The sequence below is a fragment of the Lathamus discolor genome, chromosome 5 (assembly GCF_037157495.1).
Source record: "Lathamus discolor isolate bLatDis1 chromosome 5, bLatDis1.hap1, whole genome shotgun sequence".
Taxonomy (NCBI): domain Eukaryota; kingdom Metazoa; phylum Chordata; class Aves; order Psittaciformes; family Psittacidae; genus Lathamus; species Lathamus discolor.
In genome coordinates this window covers 68794188-68812205 of record NC_088888.1, presented here as the reverse complement: position 1 = coordinate 68812205, position 18018 = coordinate 68794188, and the positions used below count along the sequence as shown (strand labels likewise).

The 18018-nt window shown below is 51.7% G+C and overlaps 1 protein-coding gene across 3 annotated transcripts in view; it reads right to left on the bottom strand.

Moving 5' to 3' along the window:
- SIM1 (SIM bHLH transcription factor 1) overlaps positions 1-14484 on the bottom strand; it is a 58932-nt gene extending 44448 nt beyond the window's left edge. The window contains exons 1-3 of one of the 3 annotated variants that reach the window (XM_065681167.1): positions 13356-14484; positions 12531-12630; positions 10166-10803 (exon numbers count right to left, since the gene is read on the bottom strand). In XM_065681167.1, coding sequence (XP_065537239.1) covers positions 10166-10340 — 175 coding nt within the window. In that variant the 5' untranslated portion in view covers positions 10341-10803; positions 12531-12630; positions 13356-14484. Of the gene's footprint in view, positions 1-1547; positions 1653-10165; positions 10804-11521; positions 11847-12530; positions 12631-13355 lie in introns of those variants that run through there. The other 2 variants (XM_065681166.1, XM_065681168.1) reach the window with 2 other exon arrangements.
- Between the last annotated feature and the right edge of the window lie 3534 nt (positions 14485-18018).

The window sequence follows — 18018 nt, the reverse complement described above, 5'->3', positions numbered from 1 at the left end:
TCCCTGCACTTCAGGGCAAGAGCATTCCTCCTGGAGCCGTCACCGATCCTGGACCCGTCACCGATCCTGGACAACACTGAGGACTATTTAAAATGAAAGAGAGGTGTACGGGGGGAAGACGTTCGAGGCAAGGATGTTGTTAATGTGGCATGACGGTGTCTGGGAAGGGAAAGCTCTCGATGGCCGGCAGGGCAGCCACGGGGACCGGTCCTGCGGCACCCGGGGAGACCGCGGGGGGAGGAATCACTGCAGCAGGCTGAGCTCAGCCGCAACCTGTCCGGTAATTAGCCAGCAGGTTATGAACGGGGCGGGCTAAGGATAGGCCGAGACCCCCTGCTCGCCAGACATCACTTTCCAGTTTGGTTTGTGACCTCCTGCCTCTTTCTCTCCTCGGGGCCACTGTCCTCTCACCTGGAAGATTCGTAATTACGTATGTGGGGAGGGAGAGAGGTGACTCATTCAGCTCTCCCGAAGCCCTGTGTTAAAACGCTTCTTTTTAGTCACCCCCGCTCAAGCCCTTGAAAAGCAAACTATCTGCCGCTGAGCCGAACGCAGTTCCAAGGCTGCAGTAAGGCACTTCGCGGAGGCCGATGCAAAGTCACAGACCTCCTCTCTCCTACCCCACGAAGCCGGGACTCCGGGATTCACAGTCCTCCCTCCATCACTCTCCCTGCTCCCCTGGTCTCTGTGCAGGGAAGGATGATTTGCCTTCAAACAGCCCCCTCCAGAAATTAATCTCTCCGGACTCGTCTAATGTTTCAGACGCCGCTCATTTTCTCTTATGCAAAGTGAGGAGGAATAAAAGCCAGATGGAAATGACTCCACCGGAGTAAAACTACTTATGGGCGATGCGTTTTCACAGTGCTATCGCTGAAATAGTTCAAACGATGCAGTTAAAACTTTCCACTTTTATGCCATGAATATAAGGTTCAGCCTGACACAGACACTAAGCTAAAGTAAGAAAAGAGGGAAAAACATACAAATCCTGATTGATGGCTGGGGCGGTGATAGCCCGGGGGAGGCGAAAACACAGCCGGCAGGGTCTCCCTCCTGCTGGGCGGGCTCGGGGAAAGCAAGACCCCGTTTTCCGGCTCTTTCGAGGCAAACAGGCAAGGTAGAGAGAGCAGGTAGCAGCGGGCATCCCTCGCTATTGACCGGCTTCACCTCAGTGTTTGCCGATTTCAACAAAGCTAACGATTTCCCCGGCGCTGCCTGAGCGGGGCAGCCCTCCCCGCCGCAGGAGCCGTGCGTCCCTCTCCTCTCGCTTTTCCTTCTCTTCTCCTCCCTTTCTTGTCCAGCTCTTCACACCAACTTGTCTCTTCACCGCTCCTACACTCCCCTCCTTTCTCCTTAACTTCAGAGCCCTACAAAGGCAGGGTCACCTCTCCGGCCTGGCCCCCATCCCGCAACACCAGCGTGTACCAGGGTGCCAGTCAAAAACAGGCTCCTTCAGAATCATTCCTTCATGCCAATTAAGAGGGACCCAGCGACTTCTTTCCTGTGTTGCCAGGCATTACTCCTCCCCGCACCCTTCGGCGCTGGCTTACCAGCGGGGTATGCACTGAGGGGGTTCCGCTGGCACCTCTTCCCTCCCATTCCCAGGAGTGTCATAAATCAGCAAGGAACTGGCAAATCTTGCACAGTTTTCAAGGAAAGAGAGAAAAAAACACTGTGCATTTGGGGCCAGGTCGGCCTGTTAGAACAGAAGTGGCCAAGGAGGCTCTTCGCCACGTTCCCCCACTTGGATGGAGGTTTGAACGGCAGGTTTCTGTATTCTGGACTAAATCTGCGCTCCCCGCCTATGATTTAAGTTGCTTATTAATCAAAGTTTACGGCTCTAATTATTCTTCTTCTAAAAGGGAAAATAACCCGAGCCCGGCAGGTTAATGAACAGCTCCCGGGTAGCACAAGCTAACTCCCCCACCCCAGGAAGGCGGTTCTTCACGGGACGCTGAACTCCTAGCTATGCTTCAGGTGGAAACCCGGCTGTGTCTATTAATGGTTTATAATTAAACGTTTTCGTTTGTCTACCAAAACCAGCTTTTTGAAGCCCTATCACATGAGAGGATTCTTTACTTTCCAGATGTTTCAGAGCTTTCAAGTCGGAGATTATTCCTATTCCTTGCCAAGCCCAGCCTCTCCCAGATCGAAGGGCTTTCTTGATGCCCTTTAAATACTGGGTTTAAAGATTGTACGAGAAACCTCTCCATTAATATTCCGGTTTAGTTTTTTCCTTCATCTATTCGCTTTAACATCCAATTTCCTTTTATCGAGAGGGCAAACTGTGATTTCTTGCACTTGACCTACAGCAGAAAATTCTGCAAATCCTTTGATTGTCTATTTAAAACAAAACAAGGAAATCAGCTCTCCCTTTTGCTTCAGGATTATGCTTGGAAACAAGATCTAAAGGTTCTCTTGTAATTTGGAGAGCCAACAGCATAATAGGTTTGGAACAGAAACAAGCAGCTTTGTGAGGGGAAGGATAACTAAATCGGTTTTAGGCAAAGGATTTTCCCAGCTAAAGTGGCCGAAGACAAAGCAAAACATAATTTATTTTGGAAGATTTCCAAGATATTCCACATTAACCTTAGCAGATAAAATTTGCTTTCTTCACCGCTTCCCCTCCCCCACCAAGGTCTGGTTTATCATATTTACATAAGTAGCCTTAGAAGGGATGTGTCTATTATGGATCTAAGGAGCTGGGTGAGCTCACATTTCATTTGGAAAGAGAGGCGAAGTTTTACTGTTGCTTAATACTTGATGCATTGTAGAACCATTTCCATTTAAATACCCCCGGCCCACGGATTACCTCGATGGACTGGTTGCATGGGTTTTGTAATTTCCTGAAAATGAGATTTCGATTTATAAAACAAGAAACCAATTAGTAACCAAATGAGGCGAAGTAGATCCACTAAAATTGACCTAATCCCACAGGCACCATTTAGGCCAGTTCTTGGCGAATGAATGATGAGCAACCGCCTAGCATAAGCTTAAGGCATCATCCAGCTGTGTTATTCAAGCAGCAAAAATAAATGGATCGAGCTTTTCTTTCGGAATGGATTTGATACTCTTGACAAAATATAGCTTATAGGCTCCTACCTAGCAATCTCCTCTACTCGAGGATTTAATTTTTTTTTTTTTTTTCCTAAGAAGGTGAAGAATTTCTGTCAAAGTGTCCACTGTCACGGAAGAAAATCAGGAAAAAAAAACCAAACCCAAAACCACGGGTGGGGGACGGGGGGCAATTTTTAGCCAGGCTCTCGGATAGTTCTCAAAGAGCAGCCTGGTTCCGTAACAGCGTGCGCCGAGACTCTCCGGATCCTGCTCGGAGCGACCGTGCTGACTCAGCCTTTCCCTAAGCATTTCCCAATAGAAAATCACTCCTCTTTCCACATCAAAAAGCATCTCCATTGGTTTCACGGGATAGCTGCACCGGCGGGTCTATGTGAAATGCTTTCACCCCGACGGCTTGCCCCCCAGCAGGGCTCCCTGCGCTCGGCGACTTTGACCCTCGTTGCATGTCCTTCCCCCTCACCCTTTGATTGATGCGAGCCTTAGTGCCGGCAGCCAATGAAGGGGTTGGGTGGATATCGTCCCTACCCAGTGGCGATATTGTCGCAAGAAGCTCCTCTGTCCCACAGAAGGGGAAAGAAGAGATTCCTCAGTCGTTCCTAATTTCATCTAAGGAAAGACAGAGGAAGGCAGACGCAGCGAAATGATACTCCAGGAGGCCAGGGCAGCTCCTTGGCCCCGGCTGATCTCCGCGTTGCTTGTCCCTCTGTGAGCATCTGCAGCGCAGAACCCACCTCGACCCCCTCCTTTGTCTGACAATAGTAAAGGCGGGGTGGGAGGTTGTGGGGGGAGTGTGGGGTGGCCAGAAGATGCGAGCCCTTATCTACCTTGTAGTGATTCGTCGGCTTTCAAAAGCGGCTACTGCGATTTCCCCAGCGGACTATCCGTCACGAAATCTCAGCGCAATCCGGGTTCAGGGGAGTGAAAACAACGGCAGTGTAATTAGACGTCCCAGTTTGAAAATCCCGTACTGCAGAGCCCCGCCTGAGCCCCAGCACAGCTTCTCTGGGGGACAGGCTTTGAGGGACCGGGGACCCTCTGGGGACTCTCCCAGGAATGTGTCCTTGTGCTCTGCCTGGCCGCACGGCCCACAAAGACCCACGGGCAGGGGTGATGGGGGGAACGGGCCCACGGAAGCCGTGGACTCCGGCTAGCTGCTGGCTTGGGCACAGAGCCCCGTGGGCAGAGAGTTTCCCTCCTTTCTGTAGATGGGAAGCAGGAGAGGCGCAGGGGGGTCGCACGGAAGCAGCCCGCGAGGGGCGAAACCGGAGCAGCAGCCCAGACTTTTGCCTAAACCCGGTCCAGGAAGCTCCAGGGGCTTTCTAAACCCCCTTCTCCGGGCAGCTCGCCGCCTCCCGGGGGCCGCGGCCCGGCGACGTCTCCGCTTGCTTTTGTTTCGCTGCGTTTGTTTTGCCCTTTTAACAGCCGCACTCTGCTGATTAAAGCTGGAGGAGAAGCAGCCCGGCCGCCAGACCCTCCGAGGATGCTGACCCCGCGGAGGACGAGGGGTACAGGACCCCGGGCACCTTCGCCCGGGGCTCGCCCCTTCCCCGCTACACCGGGGCAGCCGGGCCTCTCTCCCCTCCTGGCTCCGCACGCCGGCTTCGCGCAACCTGCTCGGCGAAGCTGCTCGTAAAGCTTTACACAAGACCAAGGGCATTCCACCTCCGTGTGCAGCACCCTCCCCAAATCCCCACCGCCCCACACTGCTGCCTTGAATCCCTCTCTGAGGCTGCTCCAGGGAGAAGCGGGGGCACTGCTAGATGTTTGGGGAGAGGGAAGCAGGACAGCTCGGTCCCCATCCCCATCACGATGGTCATCTTTGCTCTCTGCCCTCTCGGGAAAATGATAAATAACAGCGCCGGGAGCTGCAGGCACGGAAGCTGGATGTCCCAGAAAAGGCAACTGGATGTCTTATTGAAGAATTAGATTGATTCGATTAACAATTTAATTAAATAGCCCACCGCCAGCACTCCGATTTGCCACCGCCCAGCGCCCGACGGGGCTGATTTCTCAGTTAATTTAACAGGCAGTGGTTAATGATAACTCAAAAGCTCGGCCAAATGAGGCTTCTGTGAAGGAGCGGGTCGCCGTCAGAAGGTTCAGAAGAAATGGAATAAGCTATGTTAAAAAAAAGAGTGCTGCTCATTTCCAACTGCCTGCGGATGCCATTAGCAAGGTTTTGTAAAGATTTATTATATCGGTAAATCACACGTGTTCATTTGAAGCAGAGATAAGTTAGCATCCCGCTTTCTTTAGAAAAATAATAATGAGAAAAAGGGAAAGTCCTGATGACTAAACAAACAACCCTATTGAGAGAACGGTAGTAGAAATAATGTCGAGACGGATTCACTCTATACAGAAATACCAGCGTTTTGGCACACATGGGGTAAGGAAATCGCGCTCTGAAATGCAAACAAACGGAACCATGCCCAAATTGGAGATGGGGGAGGAATCGGGGAAATTTTCGAGCTCCAACTTATTTATTCACTTCTACAGAAAATGCATATTCAAATAGCCCTTATTCCGAAGAAATTGGGAACGGAATGGATTTTACTGATGCATTTGCTAACACACATTATTTATATGGAAGTTGAACGATATCCTCCAACATTAAAACTGCCGTTTGTTACTAAGAAGGGAGAGGATGTTTCTAAAGAAAATACGATTTTTCTCCCCCACTCATATCACTTCGTGTTCTTTCTAACACCTAAATATGGTTTGGGTTGTTTGGGTTTTTTTTCAACGACCATGCGAGCGGTTTAGTTCTGCACTTCACGTTTTCAGTTCACATCAAAACTGGAATTAAACAGAGAGGCAGCGTGGAGAGTAAACTGCAGCTTAAATGAGAAAAACTTCTGTAAGAAAATAAACACTGAAACCCAATGCTCAATCATTTCCCTTAGCAGTAAGAAAAACAGCATTAAATCACCTATCCACGTGGGAAACAGATTTTTTTTTCTTTTTTCTTTTTTTTTTCCCCCTACTGCTCTCTTCCCCCTTTAAAATAGAACAAGGTTAAGGGTTTCAATATTGAAATGTTAACCAGCCTGATTCGGCGAAAGTTTATGTAAACGGAGCCTCTCCTTTTGTCTAGAAAATCAAATGTCTCTTCCCGCTGAAAGAATCCATCCCCAAAGGATGGAGGCGTCAAACCCTCCTTTTTCCTCCCTGTTCGCCTAAGGAGAATAACACCCTTACAATATGGTTCACTAAAAAAGAAAAAAGAAAGCCCAACCAACACAAAAATTTTATTGAGACACTCCGGGTGTTTTGGGTTTTTCTCTTTTTCTTTTTCTCCCCCCCCCCCAAAAAAAAAAAAAAAATCTCTCCTCCATTTACTTTGGGATCCTGGCGAGGGTCAGTGAAGTATTACCCCACTAGTTATAGTGACTGGATCTTTTTTGAAGGAAAGCTCGTTAGTCTTTTGACACGCCGGAGATGTTTTCAGACATTTTTTGAGAGTATGTTACTCGCCATTAAGAGTTTAATGTTAGAGTGCAATTTTAGGATTTTTTTTAATGAACGTTAAGTCACGAATAAATTTATTAGGAAATTCTGCTTTAAAAATGAAAAAAAATTAAACAAAACACCAAAACTTCTTCCTTACTGTCCTCACCAATTTAGCAGACCGTCAGCCTTTCCAAAAGCTGCCTGATCACCCAAAACTACTGTATGTTTTACACGGTTTCTCTTCCTGAGACGCCAGAGTTTTAGCACTGAAATGATGCAAAGCTAGCTCAGCCGCTGATCACTTCACGCCCTTGACAGTTTTAATCTGCCGGAGAACTAGTAAAGTGAAATGAGGAGTAGAAAGAGGACAACTCGAGCGTTTTAATAGCTCGTGAGAATTACACCGCCATTTCCAGAAAGAGCTCCCTGGAAAAACGCTGTTCGGTTTATCAAGTTTATACAGTGACGCTAGTTTGTATTTAGATTTCTGGGGGTGAGACAGAAACCTCACATTGATTCTTCTGCACGTGATTCTCCTGGCGTTTTATCCCCAGAAAACTCTCGTTTTCAAAAAGAACCCGAAATCTCCCCACCTTCTCTCTCTCTAGGAACATTACGGATACATAACTATGCCGACAACTGCAGTCCGACGCTGCCGCCTCTTCCCCAGTCCCCAGCCCCCCGTGTACGCGGCGGTGAGGAGCGCGCCTCTGCCTGTACGTGGTTATTTACAACCAGCCCCTGTGTAAGCAGTCTCCGGGCAGATGGGAATTCGCTTTTGTACCGGGGACAGAGGGAGTAAGTTACACTGGAATTGCATCTCGCTCCTAAGGAGATCACGCTTCCCTGCTCCGACTCCTCCACGATCTCTTTAACTGTATAACACGGCATTTTGCCGGGCTCCCAAACCTCCTGCTGCCCATCTCCAGCCGTTTGGCCAACTCATCGGCTCTGTCCTGACGCTCGTATTGCTTTCCTCCCCAGGGAAAAACAAGCAAACGTCTCCCCCTGCATTAAATTAATCCAACGTCCCTCTCCTGCCTTCTACTTTCATGAAGGCTTTTCCTTTCGGTGTCACTACCTGTCCTCCCGTCCCAGCAAAGCAATGACTTATTTTCCTGGCTGGGGGGCACCGGGAGACCAGGACACCGCCCCCCTCCGCCGCCTCTCTTTCCTCGCCTTCTTCTCCCCTTCCCTGCAGCCGAAAGAGCGGAAACTGCCGGTGCAAAAGCACAGCCGCACCGGGAGCCGGAGAAGCGCTCCTGCTCATTCTCGGAGCCCCTGCCGCCCCCCCGAGGCCCCGGGACAAACAGTCGTCCTAGTGCCCTGCATGATGAGAAACCGGAGAGAGCCAGAAAACCCGCGGGGCCGCGGCGCACTCTCCGCCTCCTCAAAAGCACGCGGAAGGGCGAAGGAGCCCTCGCGGGGCCGCGGGGAACCAGCCCGGCCCGCGCCACTCCGCGTTCCAGCTCTCGGACCTTTGGGCCCCACCCCCTGGGTAGGGATGCACGGCTCCGAGGGGAAAAGGGGGGACGCGGCTGCAGTCCCGCGTGGACCTGCCGCCTGCCCGCCCGGCGCAGGGCCTGCTGCGGCGTGGCGAGCCCTTCCGTGCCTGCCCGCTGCCTTTCTTTCGAATTTGCCTTTTTGAGTTCGCCTTTGACGAGCCTGCTTGGGCTCCGCCGTTCCCTCTGTCTCCGCTCTCAACATCTGCTGCGGCCGGGAGCGGCGCCGGCTCCGGCGCACTTGGCTACAGGGTTCCCCAGGGCATTCAAACATCCTGCGCTGCCACCGAGGGACGGGGAGCAGCTATTCTGCTCTTCCCCTGATTACTCACAGCCTACAAGCAACACCATATGCTTCTTCTGATCAAACAACCCGCTACATAGGCACCAGTAATTGACGAGACCTGCTCGAAATCACGCAGAAAGGTAGCCTACTGAGACCGCCGGAGCTGACAAATCACTGATAATAATCCTTTTAGGAACATCACGGGCAATAGCTTTATTTTTATAAAGTATGCGCTGACAGTATAAAGGACAACTCGGTCTCCTTTGAAGCCGAGGGCTGTCCCGCATAATGATCCTCACGTGGTAGCAGATCACACTGAAAAGTAGCTTGATGGAGGCTTTAATTACCACTATTTTTAAAAGGTTTCATTGTCCCTTTCTTTGGTTCTTAGTCACTAGCTTGAAGAAACTATTGCAAGATGCACTCGGTTGGAAATTACTGCTGTGGACTTAAGGTGTAAACTTTCATACCTAAAGGTGTATGGGGCGGAAACCTCCCCTAGCCCGAATCATTGCCCCATCATATATTTACTTTTAAAAAGTCGAATGAGGACCCGTAGCTCAAAGACTTATTCAGGTTAAAACTACTACCAAAACCCAACAAACACACACCGCCATCATTGCTTCCCTCCCTCCCCCCCGCACACAAAAAACAAACCAAAACCAGGCCGTATACCCAGTCCCTATTTATAAAACTTTGTAGATGGACAGACCGACTGACTCGAGTTACAACTACGGAAAATAGAGGGGCAGTGTATATTACGTTGTTTCTTACGTATACGCACTTCACAACAAAAGATGCAACACATTTTGTTTTGTTATTAGGTCGGGAAAAAAGCTCTTAATTTTTCTTTCACGCAGACTCTCTGTTGAGTTACCTAAATGAAAGATTGGTGAAGTACTTTTGATTCATTCCCCTCCCCACTTCCCCATCTTACAAAAGCAATAGTGCGAGAACATAGGAGAACTTTATTCCGACTCTCTCAACTTTCTGTCCAGTTTGTTTCCTTTAGCAGCCGATCTAGAAGACCCAAGACAGTTGCTTTAGAATCCTAATTCTACTTAAAAGCAAGACATAGTTTACGACGGCGAAATCTGCTTTTGCTAGACAAGCGGGACATCGCCGCGGCCGTGAAAGCCAACGGGAAATTTGCTATTTGCTGCTGCCCGACTGTCCATGAGAATCCGGCTCAAACCCAAGCGCTGGGCTGGCAGCTTGTGCGTGTGTGGGGGGAATATATCCAAATCCAAAACGGCTGTTAATCGACCTCGGAAATTTTTAACGCCCTCAGACTGCCCTCTGATCCTCAGAGCGAGACACATCACATTCGCGATGCGAATCTGTGTGCTCGGCTTATTTATTTAGGCTTTGTGTGTGTGTGTGTGTGAGCACGGCTGTACCTGTAAACCGCACCTTTGCTCCACAATTGAACTAAGGCTTTACGACTTTGCATAGACTTATGTAAATATTTACCCATATATTAACTCCCCCCTACAGTATGGCTATAAATAGGGGGGGAATCTTCCCCTCTTCCACCATGCACGTGCTCTAGAGGGGGACGCATATCTTACAGGGGGACTGGGGGAAAATAAACCCCCTGTTTGCTTTAGCACAACAGGCAGCAGATCGCGGGGCCTTCAAGTGTTGACCAAAGCACCCTCAGTCCTCAAACCAAACCTGTCACAAGAACTGAAGGGAAAGTATTTACGACAGAGAAAAGTGACAGCGGAGAGCACCCTGCCTCCAAGCACAACACCCCATGCTATTTACTTTTTTTTCCTGTTTTAAATAAAAGTGAAAAGAGACACCTGGATCGGAATGGAAACAAATACGAACAGATATTCCCACCTACCTTCTGGAAAAACCACCCTCATTTTTAAGTAGCTGGTGGTGAGCCTGATTATGGATGCTTTGTCCAGCTGAGAGGTGATAGCGGAGGGCAAGGGTAGTAACTTAGCCAGTTCATAAAATTCACTGTTTTCTTTCTCCCGTCTAGTCCGGGCAGCATTTTTGGACTTCTCTTTCATCGTGTTTTTTTCCCCCTTCCTTTCTACAATTTAAGCTCCAGAGATTCATCCAAAGGTGGAAGGGAAACTCAGCTGCAATTCATCTCTCCGGCGCATCAGGTTCGGAGTGCGGCCATTGCTCTGGGAAACCGCTTGGTTGCGTAAAATGCAAACAACTACTGAAGACCAGAGAGGTGTTCTTAAAACGAAAAAATACAATATTCTCTGGAAAGCAGAGTCAATCGGATAAGAAAGGCATTCATCCAATGCAGTTCAGAGACTCCAAGCAACTGCAGGGAAAAAAAAATGCTAGAAGCTTGCGGCACCAGGCAGCAACCAAACGAGGTTTTTCTGGCCCTTTTTCCTACTCATAGCGGGCAGCATAGCTCCTCGGAAGAGGCTCATCATAATCCCGTTTCTTCCCGTGGTCCGCTGTCAATCCAAGGCCCGAAACGGCGGGCCGGGGGCAGCCTCCCGGGGGCCTCTGTGAAGACAACAGCAGTCCTGGGGTGAGAGAGCCGGCGCGCAACGCAGCAGCGGGACCGCGAGAAATAATCAAGAACGGGCCTCCGGCGGGTGTAGTATTTTCTCCCACCAGAGGGGAAAGAAAAGAAGAAGAAGAAAGGAAAAAAAGAGAATATTTTCCTGCCACCCAGCGCGCCCGCGGAGGAGCCTGCCCCGTGCTCCCCTCCCACAGCCTTCTCACTCCCCGGCCCAGGTGCGCACTTCGTGGCCAGAAAGAAGTCATGGCAGAAAACAGCCCCCGGCTCACGGTTACCGGCCGGTTTTGGTGCTGGCGGGGCCGCTCCAGCCCCTCTGCTCTCCTCCGGGCTGGCACGGCTGCCGCGGCCAGAACTCCCCTGCTGCCATCCGCAAGTATTTTTTCCCTTCGTTTTGGTTTTCTCTTTTTTTTCTGGCTTAAATTTTCGCCTCGTCTCTGTTGCCCTCCTCATGTCCCGGGTTGGGGAGGGGAGGGTGTCTTACCCCAGCTGCACCCCAGCCAGGGGACACACACTCCGCCGAGCCCCGTCCCGAGCCGAAATCCACCCAAACATCACATTTTCCCAACCAAATCATGATTATTTTTTTCTTCTTTTTCCACCGGGGGATAGCGACCCCCAGCCTAGACCCGCAGGTCTCTGCGGCTCCTTGCCGAAGCTGACGGCTTGTGGTGGGCTGGCCGTGATCTTCTTTGTACCTACCTTGAGTCCCTGAGCCCGGCAGCCTGCAGAGAGCTCTCCCGGGGTGAGGAGCCCAACTCTTTAATTGGCTCATTAATGGCACGGGGAAAAAAGTTTGCGCCTGTCACTGCTCCTCACACCGATGGGCAGACAGACATTGCCGCCTCCCCAGCCCCTTTATCGGCTCTCAGGCTCTCCCTCTCACATTACGGGGGGGGGGGGTGGGTGGATAGGGTGGAGTGGGGTGGGGGGGCTAGGTTGGTATTAATGAAGAATCCTAATTTGCGGCTGAGAAATGCCTAATAACTTCTTGATGGCTAAAAGCCTTTTAACACAACTTCAATTCTCTCCCAGCCCCCCTCTCACCCAGCCGGGCCGGGCCCACTTACGGACCCACCTCGCTTCCCATTGGCCCCCGCCAACCGGCGCCCGGCCTCCTACTGGTGGAGGGGCCTGCGACGTCACCGAGTCCCGGGCACACCCCCTCCCCTCTCTCTCTCCGCGTCCGCCCTCTGACCTGCCGGCGCCGCGGGAAAGGGGGATGGTGGGTTTAGTGCGGGGACGAGCACGGAAGGACCCCCCCATCCGTGCTGCGTTTACCACCTTCGCCCCCTACCCCCCCCCTGTATTGGGGTTTAGGGTTTTAGAGTGTTAGGTGGGGGGGTTGGCTATGGTGATCCAGGAGCCGCTCCGTTCTCCCCTCTGAACACCGGAGAGGAGCGGCCAAGGTTCGTCGAGACTGTGGGTTGTGAGGATGGGCAATTCCCCACCCCAAAATCGTGTTTGGGCGAAATAAGGTGCAGCCAGATTCCGCGTGTGTGTATGTCTCCCCCACCTCCACCTTTTAACGGGGTACGGTTCATTCTATAGCACAAAGTGAACCGAGGGGCTGGGGAGCAGGAAGAGAAGGATTGAGAAAGGTTTAAACAAGTCTTGATAAACGCTGGAAAAACAAAAACATTAACAAATTATCCCACAAACAGACCAAAGAAAGAGCTAAAAACACCCCAAACACCCAACCCAATCCTACCTGAGGAGAGGCACTTTAAAACTGTTCGCAAAGTGGATGTGGAGAGAGGGGGCTTCTTTCTTTTCCAGGGAGCAGGACTATTCCTCATCTTTCTAGTCCCCTGGAAAAGAAAATCCTCAAACCCATAAAAAAAAAAAAAAAAAAAAAAAAAACAACCCAGACACGGTTCCTAAACCGGCTGGGTCTAAGAAGAGTAGATAGAGCAGAAAGTGAGCGCCTGGGGCGGGGAGAGGAGGAGAAGGGTTGAGAGACTTTCCTAAAACCATAAGGGATGCTCCAAAGCCTGAACTAATTACCAAAACAGCCGATGCGAGATTTCGGCTAAAACAATTTAAAATGAGATTGCATTGGCAAGGCAACCGTTGGAATATTTCGAGGAAGAAGAAACGGTCTCGGTTTTCGGAAGATCAAAACGTCAACAAAACCCCCAGCCTTTGAAGCATCCCCCCATCCTTCTCACCCCACGGAGGGGCTGCAGCTCCAGGCTTCAAGTGCCGACCGCCTGTTCGCTGCTTATCACCTTAAATCTCCCTTCGGTTAAAAGCTTTCCCTGTGTTCATTTGGGTAAATAAAGGGAGGACGGGAGGAGAGGCATTCAACAACTCCTCTGGGTGTCCGGGCGTCTGTCTACAAGCAGCGGAGAAATGTATCCATGTAGTCTCAAATGTTCTTTTGATTGTCTTGTTTACCAAAGCGACCCGTTGTTACACAAACACGCACCCAAGTCATTTAGTGAAGGTATGGATTTAAAAGAAAAAGAAGGAAAATAAAACCCTCCCAACCCCAGTCATGTTGCGAAGGTGCTATGGGGAAAGTGATACTCACTATTCTAAAATCTTTTCTGGGCACTGCTCCAATCAGGTGTAAAGCGGGTTTTAGGGGAGAAGAAAAAAACTCCATCTTTCTTCTGGTTTTCATTTGAGGTAATTCTCTCGCTAAAAGGCATTGACGTCTCTTGGAGGGTATTTAGACATATGGGCAACAACTGGACTAACACTGCCAGGTAGCTCACGAGTTATTTGTCAACATGAGCCGCAGAGAATGCCTTTTATAACACCCTTGGTTTGGGAAAAATAAATAAAACAGTAGGATGCACTTCTGCTAATTTATACCAGGGACCATGAGCATCCACCTTACTCGGCCCTTGCGGCCCCAGCGAGGAGAGCAGCTCACCGAGGAGCAGCTTTCCCCGTGTCCCAGTACCTGATTTCTTCCCCGCAGCGCAGCCGGGTGGGTGCCAGCGGCCGCCCCGCGTTCCCCCGTGGCTGGAGCCCTGTGACTGGGGTTACTCTGTGGATTTTTAATGTACAGATGCTAGGGTAGGTATAGTACACGATGTGTACAAAAGGCAAACGTCCAACTTGCGAGGTTACACTGCCGCGTTGGAGCGCTAAAGGCGCTGGGCAGCGCTGGGGACGCTTCCCAGCAGCCTGCGAGAGGCAGATCCCGAAGGACGAGAGAATTTGGCCGTTTCAGAGGCGTTAGACTTGGTTTCTTTCGCCAAAACATGCGACATCTGACAGCGAAGATGAGAGCTAGCACTGGCCTGTTCTAGGTACGCAGAGCAAGGCAGCCTACAGAAGTCAAATTGCTGGTCTTCGTAGCGTCCAAGAGCCCCATGTCGCCCGCGGAGGGCTCGCCGGGGCGCCCGGTGGAGCCCGTCGGTCCTAGAAGGGAGGACAGGATGGCGCTTTATAGATAGAGTGGATATATCACCGCGCATCGGATGACCGTACCGCGGTTACTCCGAGGAGTAACCCTGCCGTCGGAGCGGACAACTGCGGGCTGGGGGTCCAGCCCCGGGGGACACGAGGGGAGTACCGCGGCTCCCCGCCCCGTGTGTGTCCCTGTCGTGGTCACCCCGCGAAGCAGGGATCGGAGCTACCGAGAGGGGGGCAGCGGTGTCCTGTCGGTGCCCCGCTGTCGGAAAGTGGAGCCGGACACCACGGGGGAGTGGGGGGGGGGGGGGGGGGGGGGAGGCGAGAGAGACCCTCTGGCCGCCTGAAGCGCAGGGATCGTTGCGCTCAGTCCAGGTGTATTCATTCCCGGGCAAGAATACTCTGGAAAACAGATAATATTAGGAAATTGAGCAGGTAATGCAGCGCAATGTAACTTAAACAGAAGCATACTAAACCGGAATATCTCAAGAAAGGCTGCATGAAAACAAAGCGTTTCAGGCAGGTTTCCAACGAGATGTATAGAAAGCTTGGTGCAGCCAGGCGCAATATGCAGAGTATGTTGCGGCTTGCGTGATTGTGTGTGTGCGGGGAGGGGGGGAGGGGGGGAGGGAGCTGAACAAATCAAAACAGAGGGAAAAAAAACCACCACCCCCCCCACCCCCCCCCGCTGGGTCATTTCCCTATAGGACAAGTCTAATCCAGCTTCTTCACCAGCACATTCTGGCGTACTCTGATATATCTATGAATTTGGGTGCGTCTACTAATTCCCGCTCCCCACCCCCACAAAAAAAAAAAAAAAAAAAAAGTGACAATTTCTTATGTAGAGAGAAAAGTCTTATCACGCATAACCCATCGCTCATACACTGCTTTTTTCACACTGTTTGCAAAAGGTGAGTATAATCGAACTAACCGCGTGGGTCGCTCTCACGATTGCTTACAACAAGTCCCCATCGGCCTGGTGTTCGCCACAGCCAGACGTTGACATGCCAATCCTCACCCCTCTCGCTCCGTACCGGCGAGAAGGCGTCGGGGCCTCTGCCAGACCCGCACTACTTGGGGTGGAGTCCCGGTGTGACTGCGCTCCGGCCCCGGGGTGCTGCATCCACCCGAGACCGGTAACCTCAGAGCCAGGAGCCACTCGGGTATCTTGGTGAATCGGCGTGCCAGGGAATTTTCACCAGTGCCCTCATCAAGGCTTTATTGACACAAACACAAACACGGCAAATGCCCTTAGAGACCATTCAGAAGCAATTAATAGGTTTTAACTGATGTAAATCTTAACCCCCACGATTCGAGCCGTGCTCTAGGTTCTTTACTCCTGCTCTTTTGCTAATATCATTAGGACGTTCAGGGGAGCAGGGCACCGAGAAAGCCGGTTCTCTGACAAAAAGCAGGAAACACTTCGCAGACCCTCGCTTGGATAGCAGCCCTCTGACACAGGCGGATCCGAACGCATCTCTTACAAATAATTATAGCAACACTGCAAAATTATAGTACTCCACTACTAGCACGATTCTAAGCTATTTTCGGTGACTCAAACAGTTTTTGGCGACATATCTATGTTTCTGTAAGAAATGCCTGGGGGGGGGTGAGGGGGGGGACACCTCTCTTGACCACACACACCTTTCAGTTTTATTGGTTTTGGCATGAATGTAACGAGATGATTTCTATTCATTTTTTTTTTTCCAGTGGAGTCAAAGGTCAGTACCTTTTAGCCCTTACCTTATTGAATACACTCTCGCTAATGATCGGCAGTTAAGCTATCTTACTCTTACGTGGAGCAGCAAATGAAAACATGAACTATAAAGAAACGTTTTTTAAAAACTCTGCTTTGTGATCAGTACCAATTACCCCCAGACACATGGGTTTTTTGCTTTCTGCATTTCCAAAGGAGCCTGGTATGCTGAACGTCCGAAATGAGATGAAACGACCTTGGTAAAGGAAGGATACGGGACTGGAAACGAACTCTGAAGAAATTACAGACTTTAAGAAGTGTTTCCTGCCCTCCCTGTGCTCTCAGACAGCTCGCTTAGCTGCTGTACTCCTTCCTGCTGCACCAACGTTCATCCTTTCCCTCCTGCCAGCGGCCCAGGCGGTGTTGGTGCTTCGCTCTTTCCACCCCTCACCTACGGGGGCTTCCCCTTACCCCACGGCCTGTCCGGCGTGGGGAGTCACCTCCGAGACCGAGACCGAGACCGCTGCGGCGCCCTCACTGCCCCCGCTGGAGCCTTCCGCGCCCTCCCCACGCCGCGCGAAGCCACCCCCAAGGGGAGAGTTGCCCCGCTTTCGGCCGCGAGTGGCCCCTCTGCCTTTCAGGTAGCCGCGGCGCTGCTTCTCTCCCTCCCCTTTGGGGCATAGGCGGGAGGCCGCTAACCCCAAGCCGAGCCCCCGGCGCACTTCGCGGAAGGCTTCTCCGCGCCGAGGGCTTTGTTCGTCTGCGGTGTTTCCGCCGGGCTCTGTGGTGACTGGCCCGCAGCGAGCAACCCCAGCCCAGCCCGGCCCGGCCCGGCCCGGCCCGGCCCGGCCCGGCCCGGCCCGGCACGGCACGGCACGGCGCGGCCCGGCCCTCCCCGCCACGCGCCCGAAGCCAACGGCCGCAGGATCCAGAGCGCTACACGCGCCGCAACGGCCCCCGACACGAGCGCGCCTGTGCGTGCCAGCGCTCCCCGCCCCGCGCCGCAGCGCAGCGCCCCGCACAGGCGGACGCGGGCGGGCGGGCACACACCGCGCTGCGCTGGCTCGGCGCGGTGCTGCTGTCACAGTCAGCGTCCGCTCACCTGCAGCGCGGCCCAGGGGGGCTAACGAGGGCACGACGCGAGCCACCAGTGCTAGCCCCTCCCCTTCTCCTTGTACCTCCGCCCCCCGAATTTTGTACGTTCATCTGCATGGGGTCGGGCCTGCCTTCCCCAACGCGAGGGGGTTTGAGGAGGAAACATCCCTTTTATGTTACTTTACTCACTTACAGGCTTGCTAGTTTGGATTTCGCCCTCCCTTGTTGGGGTTTTGCCCTGGTATAGGGCCTGGGGGGAAAACCTCCTCAGTTACAGCGTGAGACCCACACTTAACGTATGGTAGTGGAGCCGAAGCTGCATTAGGCTTCCAATCCCTATCACTGAAATCTCCTTTCCCAAGGCCTGGCTTTCATTAGCAAAGAAGTTATTTCATTAGTCAGGGGAAAATCTGTCATCAGAAGCCTGTTTAAATTTCAGCACCCCAAAGAATAATGCTTAAAATAGTGGGATCCGTTCCACAGTCTGTTCTTACTATCAACCTGATAATTAACAGGTCACAAATAGGCTTGTATCACTGCTTTGTTTCAGTGAAGGAAAGCAGCTTAGCCCCCCTCGAGGACACACTTTCCTTCAAAGTAACACATGCAGTTTGAGATGAAATCGATAGCAAGAGGAACCACCCCCCTGTGCTGCTCTGAAACTCTGCCTTCGGCCTCCCATCACCTCAGAGAATAGGCTTAATCAGACCAGAGAGGAGGGATGCAGGGTGTGAGGTTGCCTGGTGGCTTCAGAACTAGCGCCCATTGCACTTGGTGTGTTTCACAGTTATCAGGGTGCTTGCAGTTTTGTTGTAAGGCGATGGGAAGTGTACCCTGCGTGGGTTTTAATAGGAGCTTGAGTTGTTTTAGTCTCACACGTGTTTGTGGCTAAGTCTAATTACGTTCAGGAGCACTGCATGCTAAGCTGGGAGTCTGACCCTCTGTCACTTAACAGTTTCTCAATTACTTGGGCACTCTGCAAGCGCTTCTCTACTCTCCTCTGCATTCCCCATGAGGTGAATAGATTCCTTATTGCAAC